This window comes from Gouania willdenowi, chromosome 21 (assembly GCF_900634775.1).
Source record: "Gouania willdenowi chromosome 21, fGouWil2.1, whole genome shotgun sequence".
NCBI classification, from domain to species: domain Eukaryota; kingdom Metazoa; phylum Chordata; class Actinopteri; order Blenniiformes; family Gobiesocidae; genus Gouania; species Gouania willdenowi.
In genome coordinates, this window is record NC_041064.1 from 27,814,301 (window position 1) to 27,837,410 (window position 23,110).

General features: G+C 43.2%; 1 protein-coding gene across 2 annotated transcripts; it reads left to right on the forward strand.

Moving 5' to 3' along the window:
* The first annotated feature begins 14,306 nt into the window (after positions 1-14,306).
* On the forward strand, positions 14,307-17,918 carry LOC114455414 (uncharacterized). Of its 2 annotated transcripts, none has more exons than XR_003672679.1 (5): positions 14,307-16,462; positions 16,594-16,822; positions 16,915-17,095; positions 17,240-17,308; positions 17,433-17,918. XR_003672679.1 is itself a non-coding variant. In XM_028436646.1 (5 exons), the coding sequence occupies exons 1-5, from the start codon at positions 16,258-16,260 to the stop codon at positions 17,512-17,514; spliced, it is 816 nt and encodes a 271-aa protein (XP_028292447.1). In that variant the 5' UTR covers positions 14,307-16,257; the 3' UTR covers positions 17,515-17,918. The 2 variants fall into 2 exon arrangements, 1 of the variants encoding a protein (XP_028292447.1); XM_028436646.1 differs by having other exon boundaries at positions 16,915-17,145.
* Positions 17,919-23,110: the final 5,192 nt, after the last annotated feature.

The window sequence follows — 23,110 nt, forward strand, 5'->3', positions numbered from 1 at the left end:
CGTGGACATCGCCTCGAGTCCGAATACGGATAAAGGTGTTCGTTTTTCTGTACGGAAGCAAAAGAGCTTGAATTTGAAAAACAAGACGTTTTCCGTTTTTTAATTTTGGTTTTGGAAACAAATGTTAAATGTTTTTTATGTTTTTGTTACATAATGAAAAATGAATGAACGAATGATACACGGATTATCAAGAATACCTTCATAATCCATCCCAGAGAGATTTTCTCTGGGATGGATTATGCAGATTATGGATCCACTATCATCTCAAACTTCCACATGAATAAATGAACCAGTTAGGTTGACATTGGCATAAGCATGGGAATTACTCTCATACGTATTTCCCAAAAATGTGCTGCGTTCAACAAACACAACGTCCAATGCGTCTGGAGAATGGTGATGGACATCAGGTTCGTCGTGTGACCTTTCTTGCTCTTCCACAGTTGCCTCACTTGTCTCATTTAGAATTGCCTCTCTCTTCTTGGTGGTTAAGTAGAAACGTAACAAAAGTAACTTAACCTTTTCGTATAATTCCCCAACTGAGGGAATTAGCATCAAGAGGATGCCGTTGAAAGTCAGTTATATCAATGTCAAAATCATTGATTTTGACATTGATCAAAATTGCGCCAAAATTGGTGACTTCATCATTAACACACACAGTGACAGGTTCAGCAATAAAACCATCCTCCACCTTCCTCCTCCGGCTAAAATACACCGCCATCTTGGCCTGCCCTAAAACAAAGTTTAAAAGCTGGCATTTGTTCTTGTGTCGGCGTGTGTACTTAAAACCCAGGATAAAAGACTTCTTGGTAAAAACCTCTCCACATTTGGTAAAAACAGTTTCTAAAAACAGAAACAACAGTAAAAGACGAAGACAATGATAAAAAACAGTGAAACACAGTCTCTCTTTGGTCTGCTGGGTTGATTGTGGACACAAAGGAGTTCACTGCGATGATTCTATGGAGGACTCTCCAGTGAATGTCTGCATGCCTCTTGGAGAGTGAAGGACCTCCACTCAGGTCTGGCTGCAGGAGCCAGCTGCAGATGTTTCCTCCATGGGGTGTCAGCTCTTTTGTCTAGTCTCGTTTTGTTAATTGTTTTCACCATTAGTCTGTAAAAAGTTTTCCTCGTGGTCCCATCCAGTGGTACAGGGTGTATATGTTCCATTAAAGGACGAGAACAGTCTTTAAAATCTGGTGCCCGGAAATGGCAGGAAAAGGGTCTTGATCAGTCACCGTCCGAATAAAAGTGGAGTTTAAAAGCAGGCGTCGTGTCCCGTGAGTCTCTGTCTCCAATGTTCCAAGAGCTGTTTTGTGACTTTTACTGACGTCAGTCCCAGCAGCGAGTCCAGAGGGGTCATCCATCCGGGGTCCAGCCAGCTCCACTACCTGCCCCAGAGTAACAACCCCTGCAGTCTGCAGTCTCGAGGCCAGACTCTGGCCTGCCCAGCTGGGAAGGTCCAGACAGGTCCCCCACAGGACCGGCTCTTGGAGGATCCAATACAGAGAGTTCACCTGCCCCCTTCTCTCCTTCTTCAGCAGGTTCCACACTCTAAAACACTCTAAAAACACTTTTCATCAGAGCCTCGCTTTCCCCCAGTTCACTCTAGCAGATGAAAAAGAACCAAAATTTTTCACAGTGTCAGTTAAAATGTCAATATCTCTTTGTGAATTAACTAAAACAATGAGATCGTCAGCATGCACAGACAGTTTAAAAGACACAGGACATTGGGGAAAACACACACCTGTAAGTTTAGCCCTAAGGCTGTGGAGCAGAGGCTCAATGACTATTGAATACAACATCCCAGGGAGAGAGCAGCCCTGCCTCACCCCTCTCTTGATCTCAAATGGTGCGCTCAGCCTGCCGTTAATTTTCAGAACACTCGCAATGTCACTGTAGAGAACCCGGACCATGGCTTTCATAGCCCAAAAGCAGCCAGAGTCTGCCACAGGTACTGATGTTCAACCCGGTCAAAAGCCTGTTCCTGGTCTATCACAATCAGACCAGTTTCAACACCCAATGACCTGGAGAGCTACAAAATGTCTCGAATTAAAGTGACATTGTCACCGATGAGCCTGCCAGGCACACAGTAGGTCTGGTCAGAGTGGATGATGGATGCCATCACCTCCTCAGTCTAAGGGCCAGAGCTTTAGACAGGATTTAGACAGGACAGCAATGAGACCGGCCTCCAGCTTTTCAGTTCTTGCAGGTCTCCCTTTTTAGGCAGTAGGGTTATGGCAGCCCTCCTGCAGCTTAGAGGCAGTCTGCTGATCTTTATACTTTCATTAATCACCTCCAGCATATCTGGTCCTATTATGGACCAGAAAGACTTGTAAAAGTCAGCAGGAAGGCCGTCCATGCCTGGAGCTCTGGCGCTCTGCAGGCTCATGGTGACAGCGTGAAGCTCGAGCAGCGTCACCTCTGATGCCAGCTCGCTGTTGTCAGCCTCGTTGACTTGAGGGAGACCGCTGAGGAAGCTGCTGTGCACATCCGGATTGTGTGTCCACTCACTATTAAACATCCATCCATCCATCCATCTTCTCCCGCTTAGCCGTTTCCGGGTCGCGGGGGCAGCATCCCTCGCCTGCAGGGAGGCCCAGACTTCCCTCTCCCCGGCCACTTCCTCCAGCTCTTCCGGGGGGACCCCGAGACGTTCCCAGGCCAGCCGAGTGACACAGTCTCTCCAGTGTGTCCTGGGTCTTCCCCGGGGCCTCCTTCCGGAGGGACGTGCCCTGAACGCCTCACTAGGGAGGCGTTCAGGGGGCATCCTAATTAGGTGCCCGAGCCACCTCATCTGGCTCTTCTCGATGCGGAGGAGCAGCGACTCTACTTTGAGCCCCTCCCGAATGACTGAGCTTCTCACCCTATCTCTAAGGGAGAGCCCAGCCACCCTACGGAGGAAACTCATTTCGGCCGCTTGTACCCGTGATCTTGTTCTTTCGGTCATGACACTATTAAACAGGTTCTTGTAAAAAGCGGCAGCATGCTTCCTAATCTCAGATGAGTCTGAGACTTCGGAGCCGCTACCCGTTCGCAAGGAGTGGATGGTCTTCCTTTGTCCATTTTTTTGCTCCAGCCCAAAGAAGAAGCGAGATGTGGCATCCATCTGTGTGATGTTCATAAACCTAGACCTGACCAGAGCCCCCTGTGCTGAGACGTCCAGCAGGTTGGCTATGGCTGACTTTTTTGACTTGAGGGAGTCTAAAAGCCCTTGATTTGCTGTGGAGTCCGCTAAAGTCTGCAGCTCCACTACCTGCATCTCCAGATCCTTCATCGACCGGGTTAAACCCGTAGTGACACTGCAAATGACACTGCTGACAGAGCTGTTTTATCTGGGTTTTACCAAAATCCCACCACTGTTGCATGCTAGAGAAGCCAGATCTGCTCTCCCTGTGGGATTCCCAAAAAAAACTTAAAATCAGTTCTAAAAGCTTGGTCATGTAACAAGGTCGTGCTAAAATGCCAATAGGCGCTCGTCAAACTGATATTTTTAATAAAAACACGACAGGAGACAAATGATCACTAAAACTCACAGGCTGAATAAAACATCTCTTGAAAATATTTAAATGGTGTTTAAAACAATAAAAGCGGTCCAGTCTGGCCAGAGATAAAACCCCCTCTCTGCTGTGGCTCCAGGTGTACTGTCTGTCCAGACTGTTAAAAAACCTCCACACCTCACTCAGTTCCTGATTCTCCATCAGCTGTCTGAGTGTGTGAGACGAAGGGGGGTGTTGGCTCAGGATGGTTCTTGTCTAGGGTTGGATTTTCTGTGCAGTTAAAATCACCCCCTAAAAACATAAAACCATCATCCTCACAGTTCTTAACACAGTCACAAAAAATGTTTGTGGGAGAATAGACATTTAAAAACACAACTTTCATATTTTCAAAGACAGCTTTAACCTTCAATAAAATACCTGGAATGACTTCATCAACAGTAAAAGAAAAAGGTAGAAAATGCTGAGCAAATAAAATACCCACCCCTCCACTCAGACTGGACCCGTGGCTTAAAATCACCTCCCCTTTAAAAGCCCTCTTTTAGTCACTTTCATTGTCTGTGGTGCTGTGAGTTTCTTGGACAAACAAGACATCAATTCTCCGAATCTCCATCAGTTTAAAAAGAGCAGCTTGTTTAAAATCAGACCTGGCCCCGTTCAGGTTTAAGGTTCTGATATTAAAGTCACACATGGATAAAAATGAAACAACAGTAAGAAGAGTAGTCAGTAAAAGGCAAAAAAATTCAAAGAATCATCTTCATCATTGACGATCTGATTATTCACCCTTAGAACTAATTTTTTCAGTCTGTATATCTCCGGCGCTGTTAAAACCTCTTCCCCTCCACTACTCTTCCTGGCTGACCTAACGAATAGGGAAAAAATCCTCCACGCTAGGCAGCCTGGCGCTTTTAGTCTGCCCAAGGAAAGTTTTTTTTTGTTCTGCAGAGTAGACAGACTGAGAGTCCTCCTGAGTCAGTGGTCATATCTACACTCATTTTCTTTGTTTTATTACTCTTTTTTTCTGATGAGAGAATTTTTCTTTTCTGAGACACTTTGAGGAGATCATCATCAAACATATCCTCCTCCATCATTTCCTGAAAGTCACACTGTTCATTCACATCTGCCATCATGGCTTCACTTTTTTTCTCACAAGACACCACAGAAACCACGGGGACCGGTGCTGCGTGAGGAGCCCCAGCAACAGAGGGCTCCACCGGAGCAAGAAAGAAATTCGGCCTCACAGCAGCGGGCTGATCCCCGCCCGGAGCCGCCGCGGCAGCACCTGATCCGCTCCTGCCGGATTCCACTTCACAACCAAAACATGTCATCGTCTCTGAGGAGGCAAAAAACATGTAATTGAAACCATCCACTTTAAACGAGAAAGACAGGTTCAGGTCGGTGTTTCTTTCTTTAAGGATCATGTAGACCTATCTTCTATGACACACAACGTGCTTCAGTTTCGTAGACTTACACCCGAGAGAAACCATTTTTATCGGTGACACGAGCTGTCTGTATCTGGACAGCTCTTTTCCCAGCAATTCATTTTTAATGAAAGAAATCATTATTTTCATGGCTGGGTTAACGAGAGGGGAGACAGCAGTGAAGGTGTCACGGATGACCACTCCCTTCTCCACCACCTCAACAAATTTAACTGTGCTATCTAAAAACAGGGTGAATAAAGGGGAAAGTTGAGGACACTCTGAAAAACCGTCTCTCTACACCCACAGAAGGGAAAACCATCAGTGACCGACGAGTTTAACTTGAATACAAAGTAAATGGTAAATGGACTTGATTTATATAGCGCTTTATCACCACACTGAAGCAGTCTCAAAGCACTTTACATATCAGCTCATTCACCCAATCACTCTCACATTAACACACCAATGGGACAGGACTGCCATGCAAGGCGCTAGTCAACCACTGGGAGCAACTTAGGGTTCAGTGTCTTGCCCAAGGATACTTCGACACATAGACAGGTACTGGGATCGAACCCCCAACCTCTCGATCAGAAGACGACCCACTACCACCTGAGCCACGGTCGCATACATATAAAATTATATCCTAAGAATGTTATATTTATAAATAATGCAAAAAGTTTTTTAAATATATAGTCTATTTTTCAAATATATATTTGTACATAGTAGTATATATATTTTTGTATATATTTATATAGTGTATATAGTTGTACACGTGGTACACGTGGCAACTGTGAATATATGTGAGGCAAATGTCCACTCACCTACGCTGACATGTATCATGTGACCACCCTGTCCAATCATGTACACTATATAAACAGGTGTGCCGAAAGCTGCAACTCATGTCTGATGAAGGGCGGTCAGCCCGAAACGTCACGTTTTTTGGTGTTTATTAAAAACTGAAATTGGGAGCTAACTACGCAGTGTTGCGGACCTTCGTTTCTTCTAAGCTTTATGCATTTAACATTCACTCTCTCACACTCAGTCTCTAATGCACTCTAACGCTCGCTCACTGAGTAGGAGGTGGGGGGAAGCTAGCTAACAGTTCTCTCAAACCTCACGCTACTCATAATCCATTATTTTTTACTTTTTTGGTGATTAAATTTCAAAAATTTTATTTTAAACTAAACGCGAGTTAAACCGAAAGAAACTTGTGAGGTGGGAGGAGCATCTGAGCCGCACGCATTGCTATTACTACTATTACTATTCGCAAATCACGTTTGGTTGTATCTTGCCAAAAATTGACGCGTAGAAAAAGAGCGGAAACGTGAGGCAAGGTGCCAGGCACGTGATGACCTGAAGTCCGAAATGCCCGCCGTGCGAGGCAACACGTTGTGCAGCAGAAACAGGTGAAGAACGAAATAATCGGCTGGCAAGCAACGCTACGCACAATGCAAGACGTCATGCAGCAGAAACAGGTGAAGAACGAAATAATCGGCTGGCAAGCAACGCTACGCACAATGCAAGACGTTGTTACGGCTGAATTTACGGTTGACCTCATTTGAAGACATGATTCATTGCTCTGGTTGAATGATGGAGTCCAGGAGAAGCATTGATGATTTTATATAAAAAATTGTTTATTCTAAACTAAGAAAAAAGGTACAAGATGGAACAAAATTAGCGTCCGTCCAGGCGGACGTCCGAAGGAAGTGCCGCGCCCTCTAACAGTTTCAGCTTAAGCTTTTTATACAGATAAGAAAAGGTCCCAACAGTGAGAGACAAAAGGGAGGGAGTCAGATGCCCATAGTGGAATTGTTGGAGGATGATGAAGATGTTATGAGAAGGTTCTGCTCCAGTCTTTATCTGTCTTGATAAGTGTGTGCGTCAGTGTATGTCTGCATGTGAGCAGAGATTCTGGCTTGGCAGAGACTGTGCTGCACTGAGAATAATACGATCTGTACTGTTTAATCATGATTCAGCTGTTCAAAAGTGTAAAGAGTAATGGAGTCGTCATGTATTAAAACATGACAAATTGTACACATGAACATACATTTGAGGATATGATGATGAATATAAAAATGACCATAACATTCCCCACTTTTGGTCGCCTCAACGACCAAATCAAGAAACAAAATTATTATATTCCACCTTTGCTGTCTGTCAGGGTTAACCATTAGCATCGTTATTGTCATACATTGGATATATTCTTCTTTTGTGAGGCACAGATATATCAAGAAAAATGTGGAAATAAACCTTAAAAAAAACTTCATCATTATTATCAATGGCATGAATCATCAAAAATCATCCTTTGTTACATCTAGATAAGCAAAAATCATCATTTGCATCAAGGACATCACTCGTCTTCATCGGCTGAGTTCAGTGGTAACTGGGGTAACCAATAGCCATGGTTAGAATCACCGCACTTGATTGGCGGCATCATGAGTGAAGAACCTTGAGTATTTTCCTCAATCGTAGCAGAAGGGTTTATGACTGTATTCCTGCAGCTAGGTGTGAGGTTGTCCTCCCTCAACCTAGCTATGAGCATTTGGTGTGGCTTATAAACAAAGCTAGGCCCTTGTTCTAGAGCGTTTTCTTGTGTGTGTCTCAGTGGCCTTGTCGGTTCCCCCTTCATTGTTCGGTCAGCCTCCGTCTCAGCATCAGCTGGTGTCGGCAATCATCTTGGATCCATGTTGCCTGCTCCGCGACCTTCACTGCCGTGTGGGTCGTTCGTTTCCGGTCGGCGTTATAGATGATTGGTTGTTGTCTGAGGAAGGGTAGTCTCCACACACCTGGCAACCTCTCTTGGGATCGGAAGGTACCTGAACAGAAGAGGGGGAAAAACACCGAAACAGAACTCTTGGGATTGGCTGGTACCTGAACACAGGCGCGATCCCACTACTGAGGCTTTAGCTGGTACCTGGTACCTGGTAGGCTTTAGCTGGTACCTGGACAGAAAAAAGGGGGGGGGGGGGGGGGGGGGGGGGGAACAAAACAGAACAAAACGAAACGAAACGAAACGAAACGAAACGAAACGGAACGGAACGGAACGGAACGGAACGGAACGGAACGGAACGGAACGGAACGGAACGGAACGGAACAGAACAGAACAGAACAGAATAGAATAAAAGTTTAGGGGTGTTAGGTTTAGTTAACTAACTAAATGAATAGTTAGTATGGCCAGGAAGGCAGAGACAGGTCAGAGGTCAGGATCTGAGAGCTTTTCAGATCCTAAAAGGTGCTGCTGCACAATCACACAATGGTTAGGTGTGGGTTAGTGAGCTTTTAGCCATGCTAGCTCTGTAGCCCATTCGCACGCGAGTGGGAAAATATGAGGCTGAAAGAAAAGCAGGAAGTATTAATTCGATTTTCTTTTCCTGGAGTAAGGAGAAGCATAGCTGGAGTTGCAGTGATTATCTGTGGTACATCTACTTACCTGGTGAGAAGCAACAATTTGAGAACCACTGTTTACAAGGGCATGCAAGTCGGACGGAGAAGGACATGCAAGTCGGACGGAGAAGTGTGGAGTGTGATTACATGTCTTCTCAAGATGAATACATACAATTGGGAGACATGGAGATGTGAGAAAGCTAAATGAGTTTAACCAAATAAATAAATAATGTTATTTATTTATTTAAATTGTTTGTTTCATTTTTCGTTGCTATCTCTTATTTGTGAAGGAGAAATCTTGTTCTATCCTTTATTTATTCTGAATAATGTTAACACTCCACACCTATTTACATAGCCTAATTCTTTTATAGAGCTGAATTTGTCAGTTCATTTATTTCATTCATTTCCCTCATAATTATTATTTGAGATGTAATTTACTTAATTTTGAAGGTCAATTGGTGGCAAAAGTGTCTCCTATTCTGTGTCTGAACCAGAGTTTAGCAAGATTATTGGCCCTTTAAGGTTAGACAGAATTAAAGTTAAGTTGAGTCGAACAATCATATTGTCTTTTGCTCTCTGTATTTATCCCATTCGTAGGGGTGACGAGCCCCAGCACGGTTTGGAGAGCTTCCTTAAATACTTGGAAGTTACTTAACTTTAAACTATCTCTTATTTCAATCAATTATCAAGAGTTTCAGGAGGACCCTTTTTAAATCTCAGGCGACCCAGATTGGGCCACCAACCCAATGTTGAGAACACTTAATTTTTCCCTTAAACGTGTCTAAACCCAGTGAAGGTGTTTTAAGGTCTTGCACGCTAAGTGCTGTTGGAACAAGGAGAAAATGGTTGGAGGGTTTGAGGTATATTTTCCTATGATAAAATATAAATCAAAAATCAGAGGGACGTTGGTCCCTCCCTTCCCTTTTTTACATAAGAATACATTTGGATTCTTAAAACCATATGATAAATATCATTGGAAAATCACTTATCTGATCATTTTGGATGTGTCTCCGTTTTCCTCTCTCTTGTGTCTACCTGCCTTTGTGCCCTCCAGCCTCCTCGACCTCCTCCTCCTCAGCCTTAAAAGGTCAAAGCCTGGGTCAACTGTACGCTCCTTTTGGAAATTTGAAGATCTGTCCCCACTTTCGCAGTTGGATTGGAAGTCTCTGTAGTCTCTGGAATAGATATTATGTTAGAACATCCACAATATGTCATATTGTCACGTGTCTATTTCAATCTATTTCCCCTTTGTTTCCCAGTTACAGTTATGGACAATACTTCCCTTTAATTCTCATCCTTCATCATAAGAGCAGTGACCAGGCATGGCGGCTGGGGGAGGCAGGATCGGAGTCGAGAAGGCGGTGGCATTGTCTGTTAGGAAACACTCAGAAACAGAAAGAGAGGAAAACATTAAGACTTAAATGAATAATTTAAAATATCTCTTTTCTTTAGTTGGATCTGATTCGTCTCCTTTGAGTATACAGCCAGCGACCTGTATTTTGGAAAAAGCTACATAATAACAACAACTAAGACGAAGACGTAGACAAGTGCACACCACAACGAGTATACACATAAAATAACAAAAAAAACATGGACACTGAACATGAACAGTAAGGTCAGTCAAGGTCAAAGCCAGTCAATCCACTGAAAGTGGTATCATATATAAAAAACGTCGTTTGGTGTTTTTAAACACCCAGAAAAAAACCTTTAAAACCTGGTAAACTTTTTAGAAGGCCCAAGGCCTAAAACCATAGTTCTTTTAACAAGCAGCAGTGTTTTCTGAACACCCCACTACATAATTGGCAAAAACAGGGAGAAGATCTAGTGCATCAAAACCCAGGAGGAAAGGAAGGTGAAACAGAGGAACATGTGTAGTCAAACAGCCATTCATCGGTCAATCACTCAATGACACGTCCACGGCACATTCGCACTCACAACGCGGTTCTCTCAGGCATACGTAACGTGTCATCATTCAGTCACTCATGCACCGCACACGTTCATGCCTCAATTTTCACGTCCATGCATTCACAAGGTTTTGTTGCATAGTGTCTAAGTAGAATATAGGTCTCATCTAACTCACCAATGGCGATAGCCAGTCCACCTCGTCTCTCGGGGTCAATGAGCTCTTATTGCCCCCCCATGCTTGGCAACCTTTTAGTGTTAATTAATTGCTTTTTACTGGTATCGTCTGATTACTAAGAGGTACGCTCCTTTTTACTTCCGCCTTGGCGGAGTCTTAGATTATCGCCTGTGGTACTGACAGTCTGCTCATCTGCTGATCAGGCAGGAATAGCACAGCCGTGTCTAACTCAACAAACTCAACCGCGGTGCCAAACCGCGGGAAATTCACCCGCCGTCCGTCTCCAGAAATGTAAAAAAGAATCTCTGAATCAGCAGGGCTCAACCACCGCTCTTGAAAATAAGAGTTTGGGAGAATAATTCAACAGTACCAAACTGAAGGAAAACATCCCCGGTACCAAACCGAAGGAAAACACAAACTCAACCGCGGTACCAAACCGCGGGAAATTCACCCGCCGTCCGTCTCCAGAAATGTAAAAAAGAATCTCTGAATCAGCAGGGCTCAACCACCGCTCTTGAAAATAAGAGTTTGGGAGAATAATTCACAACAGTACCAAACTGAAGGAAAACAACCTCCGGTACCAAACCGAAGGAAAATTTCGCACAACTGTCAGGACTTTTATTGGGCACCTCTAAGATTGAACGGAGCACGCAACCTCTAATAACCCTCACTCTAAGGGAACGTAGAAATTTGTTCAGAACGGTATTCGGTTACCAAGCATGTATCAAATCAGGTGGACCGCTATCCCCCAAAGAGCGCTTTCCCTAGCAAGGTTTATCCTTTTTCTGCACATTAAACCAGGACTTCTTGTTTGAAAAGTAATTGCCTATGTACTCATAGCAACTAATGGGACATTTTTTTTTTCTCAGGAAAAATTTGGTACCCCCCCCCCCTGCTGTCGAGTGGCTTTGGGCCGGCCAGACAGTCCGACGCGGTAAGGGGGAGGCGCGCAAAATGAAAACAATGAATGTTGAACTAGGCTGTCTGTCGCAAGCAGCTTCAAAAAGGGTAAGGTACAGATTGTTTACGAGGGTATCGGTCAAAAAATGTCAAAATGTAAACTTGGTTGAGGCTGCAGTCCTCAATCTCTGTCTCAATTTTCCTGAAATTGAGTAAAAACAAAAGAGAAAAAGAAGAATCGTTCAGAAATAACAAAGGAGAAAAACGTGTGAGCTCAAAAAAATCATGGCCAATAAAAATTAAAACTTCAGCTCCAAAAGCTGAGGCAACAGAGGGCTCTTTCTTCAGCGGATGTAACCATATCTTGCATTGTGGGGGGCCTCCCCTCAATCAAGAAAATAAATGAAAGAAAAGCAAACAAAAAAACAACCTTATCAGTAACACTATTTTCTTCCCCTTTGTTTGTTCTTTTCTCATAAAGGCAACAGCAGTGTAAATAAATGAGCAACATAATGAATAAAAGCAAAGATAAATGATGGGCACACTTGATCTCATGTGGCAAACAGAAGGGTTCTGTGTGAAGTTCTGGTGGTCCTGTGTTTCTCATAGTTATGAATGTGGGTGTGTGACTGTATGTCTGGTCTGTCTGCGTGTGAGAGAATAAATGAAAACAAAATAATCTACTGCACAGTCAGAAGATAGAGGGGTTAGTATTGTGCGAAGGAGAAGCTTGTTGGCTATTTGCTAGTTGTCCCCCTCCATGCCAAAGTTCAAGGCTAAAGTGATTTAGCACTACCACCAAAGGCTGTGGTGGACTTCTTGTGGCTTGGTATCCTTGTGGCTTTTGAAACAGTGTCTTTTTTGGTGAAGATATTCCATCAGACGTGTGACCAGTCTGCAGTTGCTGCCCATCGTTCAGGCAGTAGTCGTGGCGTTTAACTCGCAACTCATTGGTGGGGGAGTGTCCACTCCGACGCCCACAGGTTCTCAGTCTTTGATGATGAGGCAGGATGTGTTAATCCCAGCATGCGGCCCATTCATAGACGATGAAGAGTTGACTTGGGACTGAGCGAGTTATTTCAGCATTGCTTTGCTGAATGGGAGTTGAGTCCTTGAGTCCTGAAAGGTCACAGACCTTTGATTGTCCATTTCCTTCTGATGCTTGGTCCTTTGAATGATGTTGACATTTCATTAGCGTAAGAGTTGAAGGTGATTTCATTCTTTCATTGAAGATGTCGTTTCTTCAGGGGGGGCAACCACAAAGCCAACAGAAACTAACAATTTAAATAATAAAAAATGATAATGATGGTAACAGTAATATTAAAATAAAATAAAATGAAATACTGTATTCATCTGTGTGTGTGTTTGAGTGTGTGTTGCTCATATTCATTTTAGAGTGAACCCATCAAACATGAAATCAAAAATAAAATTTAAAATAAAAATAAAAATAGTGTCTGTGTGTAATGGCACTATTCTGTAGGCAGAGGAGAAGTGAGAAATCACAATGTTGTGTCACAAGTGTGTAGTGCACTAAACTGGCCAGTGAGGGGCGCCACCTCTCTCTTGTTTGAGTGTGTGTTGCTCATGGGTGTGGTTCTCTCTCTCTCTTTGCGTGCGCGTGCCTGTGCGTGTGCGTGCGCGCGCTTCCCTCTCTCTCTTGTGTGTGTGTGTGTGTGTGTGTGTGTGTGTGTGTGTGTGTGTGTGTGTGTGTGTGTGTGTGTGTGTGTGTGTGTGTTTGAGAGAAAACCAAGGCGCACAGAAGTCAAAAGCTGACACTCGTCCAAATGAAAGCATTAAAGCCAAGCCAAAGGGAGAAATCTGATTCCACGTTTAAACAAAATAAAAACAAAGATAAAAAAAAGTAAAACTCGCCTGAAAGCATGATCTGAGTTCACATCATACCAAGATTGTATATGCGTATGCATATATTATTTGTTTATTGGGTTGTTCATCTGTTTGATTCACAGAAACACAATTTAGGTTAGATTCGGGGTTTTAATCTTTCGGTACAGAGGTGAACTCAGATCATGGCACCGCTGGGATGTTTTGGAAACTTTGGTTGCCCGTCTATCTATGGTCAGGACCTCACAGGCTGTGGGTGTCCGAACAAAACAAAGTAAATAATGACCAGCCGTATTTTATGCCTAAACAAAATATCCGAGCCCGAAGAAAACCAGAGGGAACCTACAGCATTAAAAAGCATAGAACCTCAACCATTTGAGCCCTTCTCATGGCATTCTATTCACTGTCAAAACACAGAACAGCTGAGGATCAAAATCAAAGCTCAAAGCTGAAAATCAATACAATGCTTGACTGGTTCCAAAAAAAATCAACACAGAGCGAATATATATGTAAATGAAAATTTATATATATATGTTTATAAAGGCAGCTTTACCTTAGTCCGAATTGGTGTTTGAGGTTCAACCGATGGTTCGTGCTCCAGTCTCTGTCCGAGGGCGGACCACCGCGGGCCAGCCCCGGGGCTTCAAGTGTGTCGACCCAGTGCTGGTCCACGGTCGACGCCCACAGAGCAGAAGATGGATCCTGTTCGTGACGCCAATTGTTACGGCTGAATTTTGCGGTTGACCTCATTTGAAGACATGATTCATTGCACTGGTTGAATGATGGAGTCCAGGAGAAGCATTGATGATTTTATATAAAAAATTGTTTATTCTAAACTAAGAAAAAAGGTACAAGATGGAACAAAATTAGCGTCCGTCCAGGCGGACGTCCGAAGGAAGTGCCGCGCCCTCTAACAGTTTCAGCTTAAGCTTTTTATACAGATAAGAAAAGGTCCCAACAGTGAGAGACAAAAGGGAGGGAGTCAGATGCCCATAGTGGAATTGTTGGAGGATGATGAAGATGTTATGAGAAGGTTCTGCTCCAGTCTTTATCTGTCTTGATAAGTGTGTGCGTCAGTGTATGTCTGCATGTGAGCAGAGATTCTGGCTTGGCAGAGACTGTGCTGCACTGAGAATAATACGATCTGTACTGTTTAATCATGATTCAGCTGTTCAAAAGTGTAAAGAGTAATGGAGTCGTCATGTATTAAAACATGACAAATTGTACACATGAACATACATTTGAGGATATGATGATGAATATAAAAATGACCATAACAACGTCATGCAGCAGAAACAGGTGAAGAACGAAATAATCGGCTGGCAAGCAACGCTACGCACAATGCAAGACGTCATGCAGCAGAAACAGGTGAAGAACGGAATAATCGGCTGGTGAGAAACGCTGCACGAGTCAACACGCCGTGCAGCGGAAACGAGTGAAGAACGGAATAATCGCCTGGTGAGAAACGCTGCACGAGTCAACACGCCATGCAGCGGAAACGAGTGAAGAACGGAATAATTGCTTGGTGCAGCAGAAACACCTCAGCAGCACTGAGATCATCCCGGGATGCCTAACCATACTGCCTTCCAAGATTTATGGATCATCAAGATGGTACGCCAAAGAATTCCAAGATGCCATGGCCTTGCTCAGAGTCAAAGGCAAACCAGACTTCTTCCTCACCTTCACTTGCAACCCCAACTGGGCTGAGATTAAAAGACCGCTTTTTGAAGGTCAACAGACCCATCAAAGACCAGACATCATTGCCAGAGTATTCCACATGAAGGTGGAAGCTCTACTCACAGACCCTCTGAAACATGACATACTGGGACATGTGGACGCATTTGTGATGGTGAAAGAAACTCAAAAAAGACATTTTCCTCATATACGTACGCTCATCACCATGGTAAATTCAGGACCTCCACTGATATTGATCGCATCGTATCTGCAAAGATTCCAAACAAAGACACAAATCCACATCTACATCACATTGTCACATTACATTGACAGAAAGTGTTCAAAGGACTACCCCAAAGAGTTGCGACATACCACAAGCTTCTCAGACAACTGCGATACTATGAGCTGACGCGCTATGAGTTAGGTCGGTACATCACTGCATCTGAGGCCTACTGGCGAATCTATGAATTCCCCATCCAACAAACCCCCCCCCCCCGTAAAAACGCTGGCAATTCATTTAGAGAATGAACAGGTCATCACGTTCAATGATGACGGCGCTGTCCACAACTTACTGGACGCAGGACCACCTACAACTACACTGACTGCCTTTTTTAAAGCAATGTCTCTACATCCACACATGCGACACATTGTGGACCCAGATGTATTTCAACACTTCACATACACAGGTAAGACATTTCAATTACGAAAAAAAAGACTAAGTTCCCATGATTATTGCATGGCCGACACCGTTGGACGCATTCTAATGATTGCCTTCAACCCACACACTGCTGAACTGTTCTATCCCTGCATCCTTTTATACCGTATCCCAGGACCTACTTCCTTCAGAGACCTCCGTGAAGTTGGAGATGTGGTCATGGACACTTATTAGTTGCCTGCATTGCACATGGCATTGTTGACAATGACCAGGAAGTGGATTCTGTTATGGAGGAAGCAGCAAATGTGACCTTTGCATACCTGTCAAGTATCCCGTTTTGGACGGGAAACTCCCATATTTTATACCCCTTTCCCGCCACCTTCCCGTATTATTATTTTCCCGGTAAAAATCCCGTATTTTAATGTAATCATCATTAAAAGATAGATAAAAACATTCCTCCGCCTCTCCAAACTGGACGCTATCACTAACCTCGCAAGAACTGCCGCCTCATGTGACCTAGGTTGCAGTTCACTTCTCACGAGAGTAGATGCAACTTCCTACAGCGGGAACAAACCCGGAAAACATCAGGAGAGATGGATGGATGTGAAGAAGGCGCTCCGGCGAAAAAAAAACTAAAAAGTCATGTAAATACGATGAGAGATGGGACAGTGACTTTACTTTTATAAAGAAGAGCAGGATGGGGTCCAATTACAGGTTCTGTATGATTTGCAACTGCAATTTTAGCATCGCCCACGGAGGAAGGAGCGACGTAAATCAACACAAAAAATCCACTAAGCACAAGCGCTTGTCAAAATGTCAGCATTTGTGACAAGATATCCCAAAGAGGAAGATGAGGTCAATAATGCGGAGGTGAAAATGGCAATGCTGTGTGCCAACAACAACGTTGCTTTCACCTTCTGTGATGACTTCAACAAGTGTGTAGCTCAGATGTTCCCAGATTCTGCTATATCACGAAAATACTCTGCTGGAAAAACCAAAACTACGCAACTCATCAAAGGTGAATTCAGTCAAATTGAGTATGAATGATTATGTCCTGCATGCATATTGTAGATTAATTTTTACCTAACATTATTAACTGGTCATGTGGGATAGAAAATGGATGATATTAATTGGGCACTCACTCAACAGGTGCCATAGCAGCAGAACTGGATGACGAGTTGGCCAAAACATGTCGATCTCAGCCCTTTTCACTTTTGTGCGATGAATCGAACAACAGAAAAACAGAAAAAGAATTTGTCATCCTGGCTAGACTCTATGATGAGGCCACTATGCAGGTCACTACACGATTTATGGAGATGCCTACATGCAATGTGGGAAATGCTGAAAATCTGTATGAAAAGTTGAGTGAAGCATTGAGGTAGGGGAACTGCAGTTGTATTGATGTGTCTTGTAGTTTGCATTTAATCAAAACTTCATATTTTGTCTGAATGTTTTTCCTGTTTGCAATAGAAAAAGAGGCATCCCATGGGAGAACCTGATAGCCTTTAACTCTGATAACGCGAGTGTCATGAAAGGCAGACACAACTCAGTTCTCAGCAGACTGAAGATAAGCCAGCCCCACGTCCAGGACCTTGGCTGCATTTGTCACCACGTACAGCTGGCCACTGGCTGTGGCATCAGAGCAGCCCAGGTACCAGTCAAAGGCATCCTAGTGGGGATATACACCCACTTTGATAAAAGGTCAATGCATATAAATGAAATAGGCATGCAGTTGATATTCTTATAAACACAAAGACATTTCCAACTTCCAAAAAAATTGTTTTCTATCTTTCAGTGCAAAACGCTGTGAAACATACAAAGACTTTGTAGATTTCACTGATTCAGACCACCTGAAGCTCCTCAGGTACTGCAGCACGAGATGGCTGAGTCTGATAACCTGCCTTCAGAGAGTGTTGAACCAGTGAGATCCAATACAGGATGTTTCCAATTTAACCATGAATTGCACTTTGTGTCCCTTTGTACTATAGGCCTACTTTAACAGTCATGACGAGGTGGAGAGGAGTGCCAAAGTGCGTGATCTGGCAAGACATCTGCGTGATCCAATTGTGAAGACCTACTTCCTTTTTCTGAGTGCTGCTCTAAAGCCTCTATCATAATTTAATATTGCCTTCCAGGTGGGCATCAATAACATTGAACGAGTGAATAATAGAAAAGAAAAATCACTTATTTTTGTTGTGAAATCTCCTGCAGTCAGAGGGAGTACAAATTCACAGACTTGAAGATGAGATGTGCAGGCTGATCAGGAAGTTCCTGGGCTACCTCATACCAGCCAGGGCCATTGTGAGTGTACCTCTCAGGGAGGTGGAGAAGGACATTAGTTGGCTGATGAAGAGCTCTTTATTGGAGCAGACACAAAGGCTTACATGAGAAGCAGTGACGTGCCGTGACCACTAGGGCTGGGTAGGCACGTTGCAAATCGAGACCACCAATGACAATTTCATGTTTCTGCTGTCAAGTGTTAATTCAATTCAAATCAATTTTATTTGTATAAAGCAATTTCCAACAAAGTCATCTCAATGCGCTTATCAAAATATAAAATTCATGATAAGAAAGAAAAAACCCAATAAGATCCACATGAACAAGTGTTTAGCCATCTAACAAAATCAACATCATAAACACCATTAAAGAAACATAAACAATTATTTAATATAGCCTCCATACTCTCCAACAAGATATACAGTATCTCATGACATGACAGCACATCTGTTGTTTGTGTTGGAAACACAGAAACACGGAGAAAATGACAACTTAGAACAGCCTCAGTGAGGAGCATCCACAAAGCCAATCCTTCCTTTTGTACCATTCACTGTGAAAAGTATGAAACATGTTCAGACCTTACCTTTGCTGAAGGTCTGGTAGCTCAGGTGTTGGTCTCCATCTTTCAAAAGCTGTCGTTTTTCCGCAAAACAAAGTCTCTCTATCATCTCTAGCGCTGTCACCCGCCCACTAGCTAGAGAACGTAGCAGCAGCAGTCACGTGTCATCTATTTACTAATGTGCTGTGAACTTACGTATAGCATTTAGCATAGCTCAAAGGCAGCTCTCTACACTGCCTTTACGTGTAAATTGATGTCACATTGGGGACCTGACTGCGCATACGCAAACACGTAAACTCACGCAATGAGAACGGAGGCAGAAGAGCGACGTGCCATTGGGCGGGGGCGTGGCCTCCCTCTGCCTTACAGCGGAGCGAAAAAAAAAAAAAAGACTGCAGCTGTTCCAAGAAACAGCGTTGTTTAGTAAATTGGGCTATGAAACGCACAAAATGCGGACACTTTCAAACTTATAGGTACTGTAGGCTATTGGAAATAGAAAAATAAATAATTTATAAGTAAAAAAAAAAAATTATAATTAAATAATCAAAATATCAATTCACCCTTGGGTATGCACTGCCTACCTTGCCTACCCTGACGGCACGTCACTGATGAGAAGCATAGAGCCAAGAAGAAAATCTTTCAGTTATATACAGTAATTATATGATCTTGTGACAGTATGAGAGTTTAGGCTGTAGTGTGCCTAAATGTTGCCATTAATGCATGTTTTACTGTTATGCTGTTGTCGATCTGTGAGAAGATTCTCTGAAGCAGTGCTTCAGAAGATGTTCTCCTTTCCCCTTGACCACCCACTCCTGAGGGACATGAAAGTGCTGGACCCTGCTGCTCGCCTCAACATTACTCCAGGGACAGGTAGATGTTAGTCACTACCCCATTGATAGAATTAAATATTGTGATGTGTAGTTTAGATCTGCAATATTCAGTCAAACACTTGTTTTTTTCCAGTGGAAAGGCTAGGTGCCTTGTTTCCTCAGTTGTGTTTGAGTGAAGATAGGCTGAGAGAGGAACTCATTGACTGACAGATGGCAAGCTACTCCCCCAAGAAAACCAAATTGACACATTCTGGGGACTGGTAGGGAAGGATGTGAGGTTCAGTGAGCTGCCAAGACTAATGAAGGCTTTACTATGCATTCCCCACAGCAATGCCAGTAGTGAAAGGGTGTTTAGTATGGTAAGTAAGATTGTTACTGAGAATAGGATGTCATTGGACAACAGCATTGTTTGTGCTTTACTGTCATGTAAAATAAACCATTCTGGCCCAGCCCACAAATACACTCCTTCCAAAAAAGTGTTGAAAGATGCAAAGTCAGCAACAAATCGGTATAACACATTATTAGTGAATGACAGAGAGAGAATTAACTGTTAATACGCAATGTGTTGACTTGTATGTTAAATAAAAAAAATCTGCTTTTTATACTCTTGTTTTCATTTAGGCTGTATTATAACGTAGGAATGTTCACAGCATTTCAATGTCAACAAAGGTATATTTTATAGTCATCTAATTGTGTTTACTAAGTGCTTGACAAGTGGGTATTTTAGATTTCTTGTCATCTGTCTTAAAACATAAGGGATACTGGAGCTTGGTTGGGCCGGTGGGTCGTTTCGTAGCGGACGCCAGACAATTTCCCTTATTTTCAAATCCAAAACTTGACAGGTATGGACCTTTGGCCCAGCACTACGTGAAGTATTTGCCACCATGCTCATGTTTGTGCTTAGAGGAGAGCACTTGCAGTTTTGGGAAAGGCACATAAGTGTTCTTTGTGAAGACTTAATGCACAGGGGCTGCAATGAATGAGCCAAATGAGAACATTCTGAATCAAATGCTACTCGACCTCAAGGACCACTTTGAAAGACATGGCTTCACACTGAGTACAAACTTTAGACTCCCTGAGCCTAATCAACTTCATGATCAAAATCAGACTCCCCGCATCATCCAGCACGAGACAGAGCACAACATGGAGGAACTTCACTCTCAAATTACACAAACAGAAAACGCACTTAATCACGAGCAGCAAAGTGTTGTCAAAACCGTGATAGAGAGCGTGGAACAGGGACTTGGAAAGATGATCGCGCTTGATGCAAGTGGTGGGAAAGGAAAAACCTTCGTATTGTGCCACATCCTGAACAAAGTCCGTGCAAAAGGCAAAGTGTCTCTTGCAACAGCCGCAAGTCGCATCGCAGCAACCCTACTCCCAAAAGGCACCACCATTCACAGTAGAACAAAATGTCCCCTCATTCTCACTGCTGAATCCACTTGCGCTGTCAGTGAACATGACAACACTACCACACTCATTAGGATGGCACATCTCATGGTTGTGGATGAAGTGACGATGATGGATCACCGTGCATTAGAAGCAGCAGACCGTATATTTCGGTGGCTTCGTAGATCAGACAAACCATTTGGTGGCATCATAATGGTCTTTGGTGGCGACTGGAGGCAAATACTGACCGTTGTGCCACACGGTAGCCGAACCGAGATCATAGGATGGTGTTGCAAGAGCTCATACCTATGGAAAAATGTTGAAACTCTAATCCTAACAATAAACATGAGAATCTCTCAAGCTACAGAACATCAACAAGCTGAAGAATACTTTGCCAAATTCCTCTTAGACCTTGGCGAGGCAAAAAATTCCAATAGTTCCAGAGGAAGGTGAATTCGCAATTAAACTCAACGACACACTGACAATTTCTGGTGACAAACTAAAAGACATTGTAAATTGGGCGTATGAAGACATGCTGGCCAACATTTCCTGTCCAACGTGGCTATGTGAACGTGTCATATTATGCCCAACTAACTCTGAAGTCAACACAGTAAATGAGTACATGACCAAGATCTTTCAACAGCGTTGACACAGCAGATTCTGAGGGTCATCATATGTATCCAACTGAGTTTTTAAACACACTCTGCCCTTCCGGAATGCCTCCTCATTGCATTTCTTTAAAAGTTGGAATGGTGATCCAACTTCGGCCAACAAAATGGACATTGTAATGGCTCAAGATACATTATCAAAGAAATCCTGCCACACCTCTTAGTTACAAAATCTGTAATTGGTGTAAATGCTGGACGTACACTCTTAATTCCACAAATCACAGTCATATCATCTTCCCATTCACCTCAAGACGCAAACAATTTCCAGTCAAACCATGCTTTTCCAGGACTGTGAATAAGTCACAGGGTTAATCTTTGCAGCACAAGAGATTTCTTCAGCCATGGACATTTTTATGTTGCCGCCAGCAGAGCTGAAAGATCAAACAGACTTTGTATACTTGCTCTAGACAAAGAAACAAAAAAAAAGCGACACTTTCTAAGCAATGTATATGTTATTATGTAATGTTGTATATACTGACTGTAAACCACTCTCTCATGCTCACTCAGTAGTTGGGGGAGGCTGGAAGCAGTGAGAGGTCCAAACAGGCACAGTTGTGATGAACCCCAAACAGGCTCCCACTTCTGACCTGGCTTACAGTTCTCTTTTAACCCTCATACTACACAGAATCTGAGGGTGTGTTTCCATTATTTTTAACTTCTTTAGTAATTATGTTTAAAAACAAGTATTTGGATTTTGAAATCAATACAAATTAGACCATAAGAGGGAGGAGCGTCTGAGCGGCACGCACACTGATACTACGTACTATTACTACTAAGAACTAACACACTAACAACTAACAAACTAACCTCTAACATGGTGTGGTGGTGGGAATCCAGCCGCAAAATGACTCACTTAATGTGTTCCTGTGAGCCAGTCCCAAGCCTGGATAAATGGAGAGGGGCACCTTTAGTGTAAAATCCACCAGTTTTCTGTGTCTCTTCTCTATGGTCGTATGTTGGATGTACATGACATGTTTGTGTGTAATTAATTTTCCAACTGGGTTTTGTGTTTTTCCTTGCCAAGGTAGGGTCTAAGGACGAGATGCTCTGGTACATTTATTATTCATTTACCTAAGTCCAGCAAACACTGGTGCAACCTTTAGAATTAAATAGAATTAAAACAGGGAAATCACATGCTATTTTACTTTGCACCCACAAATGTACCCCTTTAGAACACCACAAAGTATGTACACCTCTTCAACCTTCAAACACATGCTCATTTGACCATAATTGACAACTTTACTTAAGCTCCTCCCACTATATGAATACATACTTCCAACGGGCACTGTACTAGTCTATACTATAATGACAGAAAGATCTGTGTGTGTGCATTTGTGTGTGTGTGTGTGTGTGTGTGTGTGTGTGTGTGTGTGTGTGTGTGTGTGTGTGTGTGTGTGTGTGTGTGTGTGTGTGGAGCAAATATCTTCCCGACGCAGTGTCTGTTCCACCTAAAACTTTGTCAACGGCTTCCAAATACTCCGAGTTTGTGTATCTGTTATTTTGGAGTAATTTGGTCATTTCCAAATGTTTATTTTAATTTTATTTCACTTCTGGGTGGCAGCTTTTGACCTCAAGAGTGTGAGGGCACGCTAGCGCACCATCTATATCTATTTCACTGCACAGCTCACTTCCAGTGCGTGCCAGCTGAGTTTGGCCCTGATCTCGCTGTGGACTTCTCTTTTGAGGAAAAATACTTTTTTACTGTAACTTATTTGGTGATGACGTCGTTTCAAAACGTTAGTTTGAGCATTCGCTATTTAGACTGGACGGACCTCACCCGGAAGTTATTGACGGCAATGGCTGCTGTGTTGAAAGCTGCACATTTCTTTGCGGCAAGTGTGTGTGAGAGAGAACCAACGGAGATTAGAGTCCCAGGTAGAGAGTCTAACACACACACACGTCGATCAGGTGCGCTTCACTATCGATCACCGTCTACGTGACAT

What these genes read in the sequence shown, in the direction of transcription:
- LOC114455414 (XM_028436646.1), top strand. Translation starts at nt 16,258, where the DNA reads ATGTCAGCATTTGTGACAAGATATCCCAAAGAGGAAGATGAGGTCAAT. An exon ending in TACACCCACTTTGATAAAAG is followed by an intron (nt 17,146 to 17,239) that starts GTCAATGCATAT and finishes TCTATCTTTCAG; the next exon opens with TGCAAAACGCTGTGAAACAT. An exon ending in GACCACCTGAAGCTCCTCAG is followed by an intron (nt 17,309 to 17,432) that starts GTACTGCAGCAC and finishes TTTGTACTATAG; the next exon opens with GCCTACTTTAACAGTCATGA.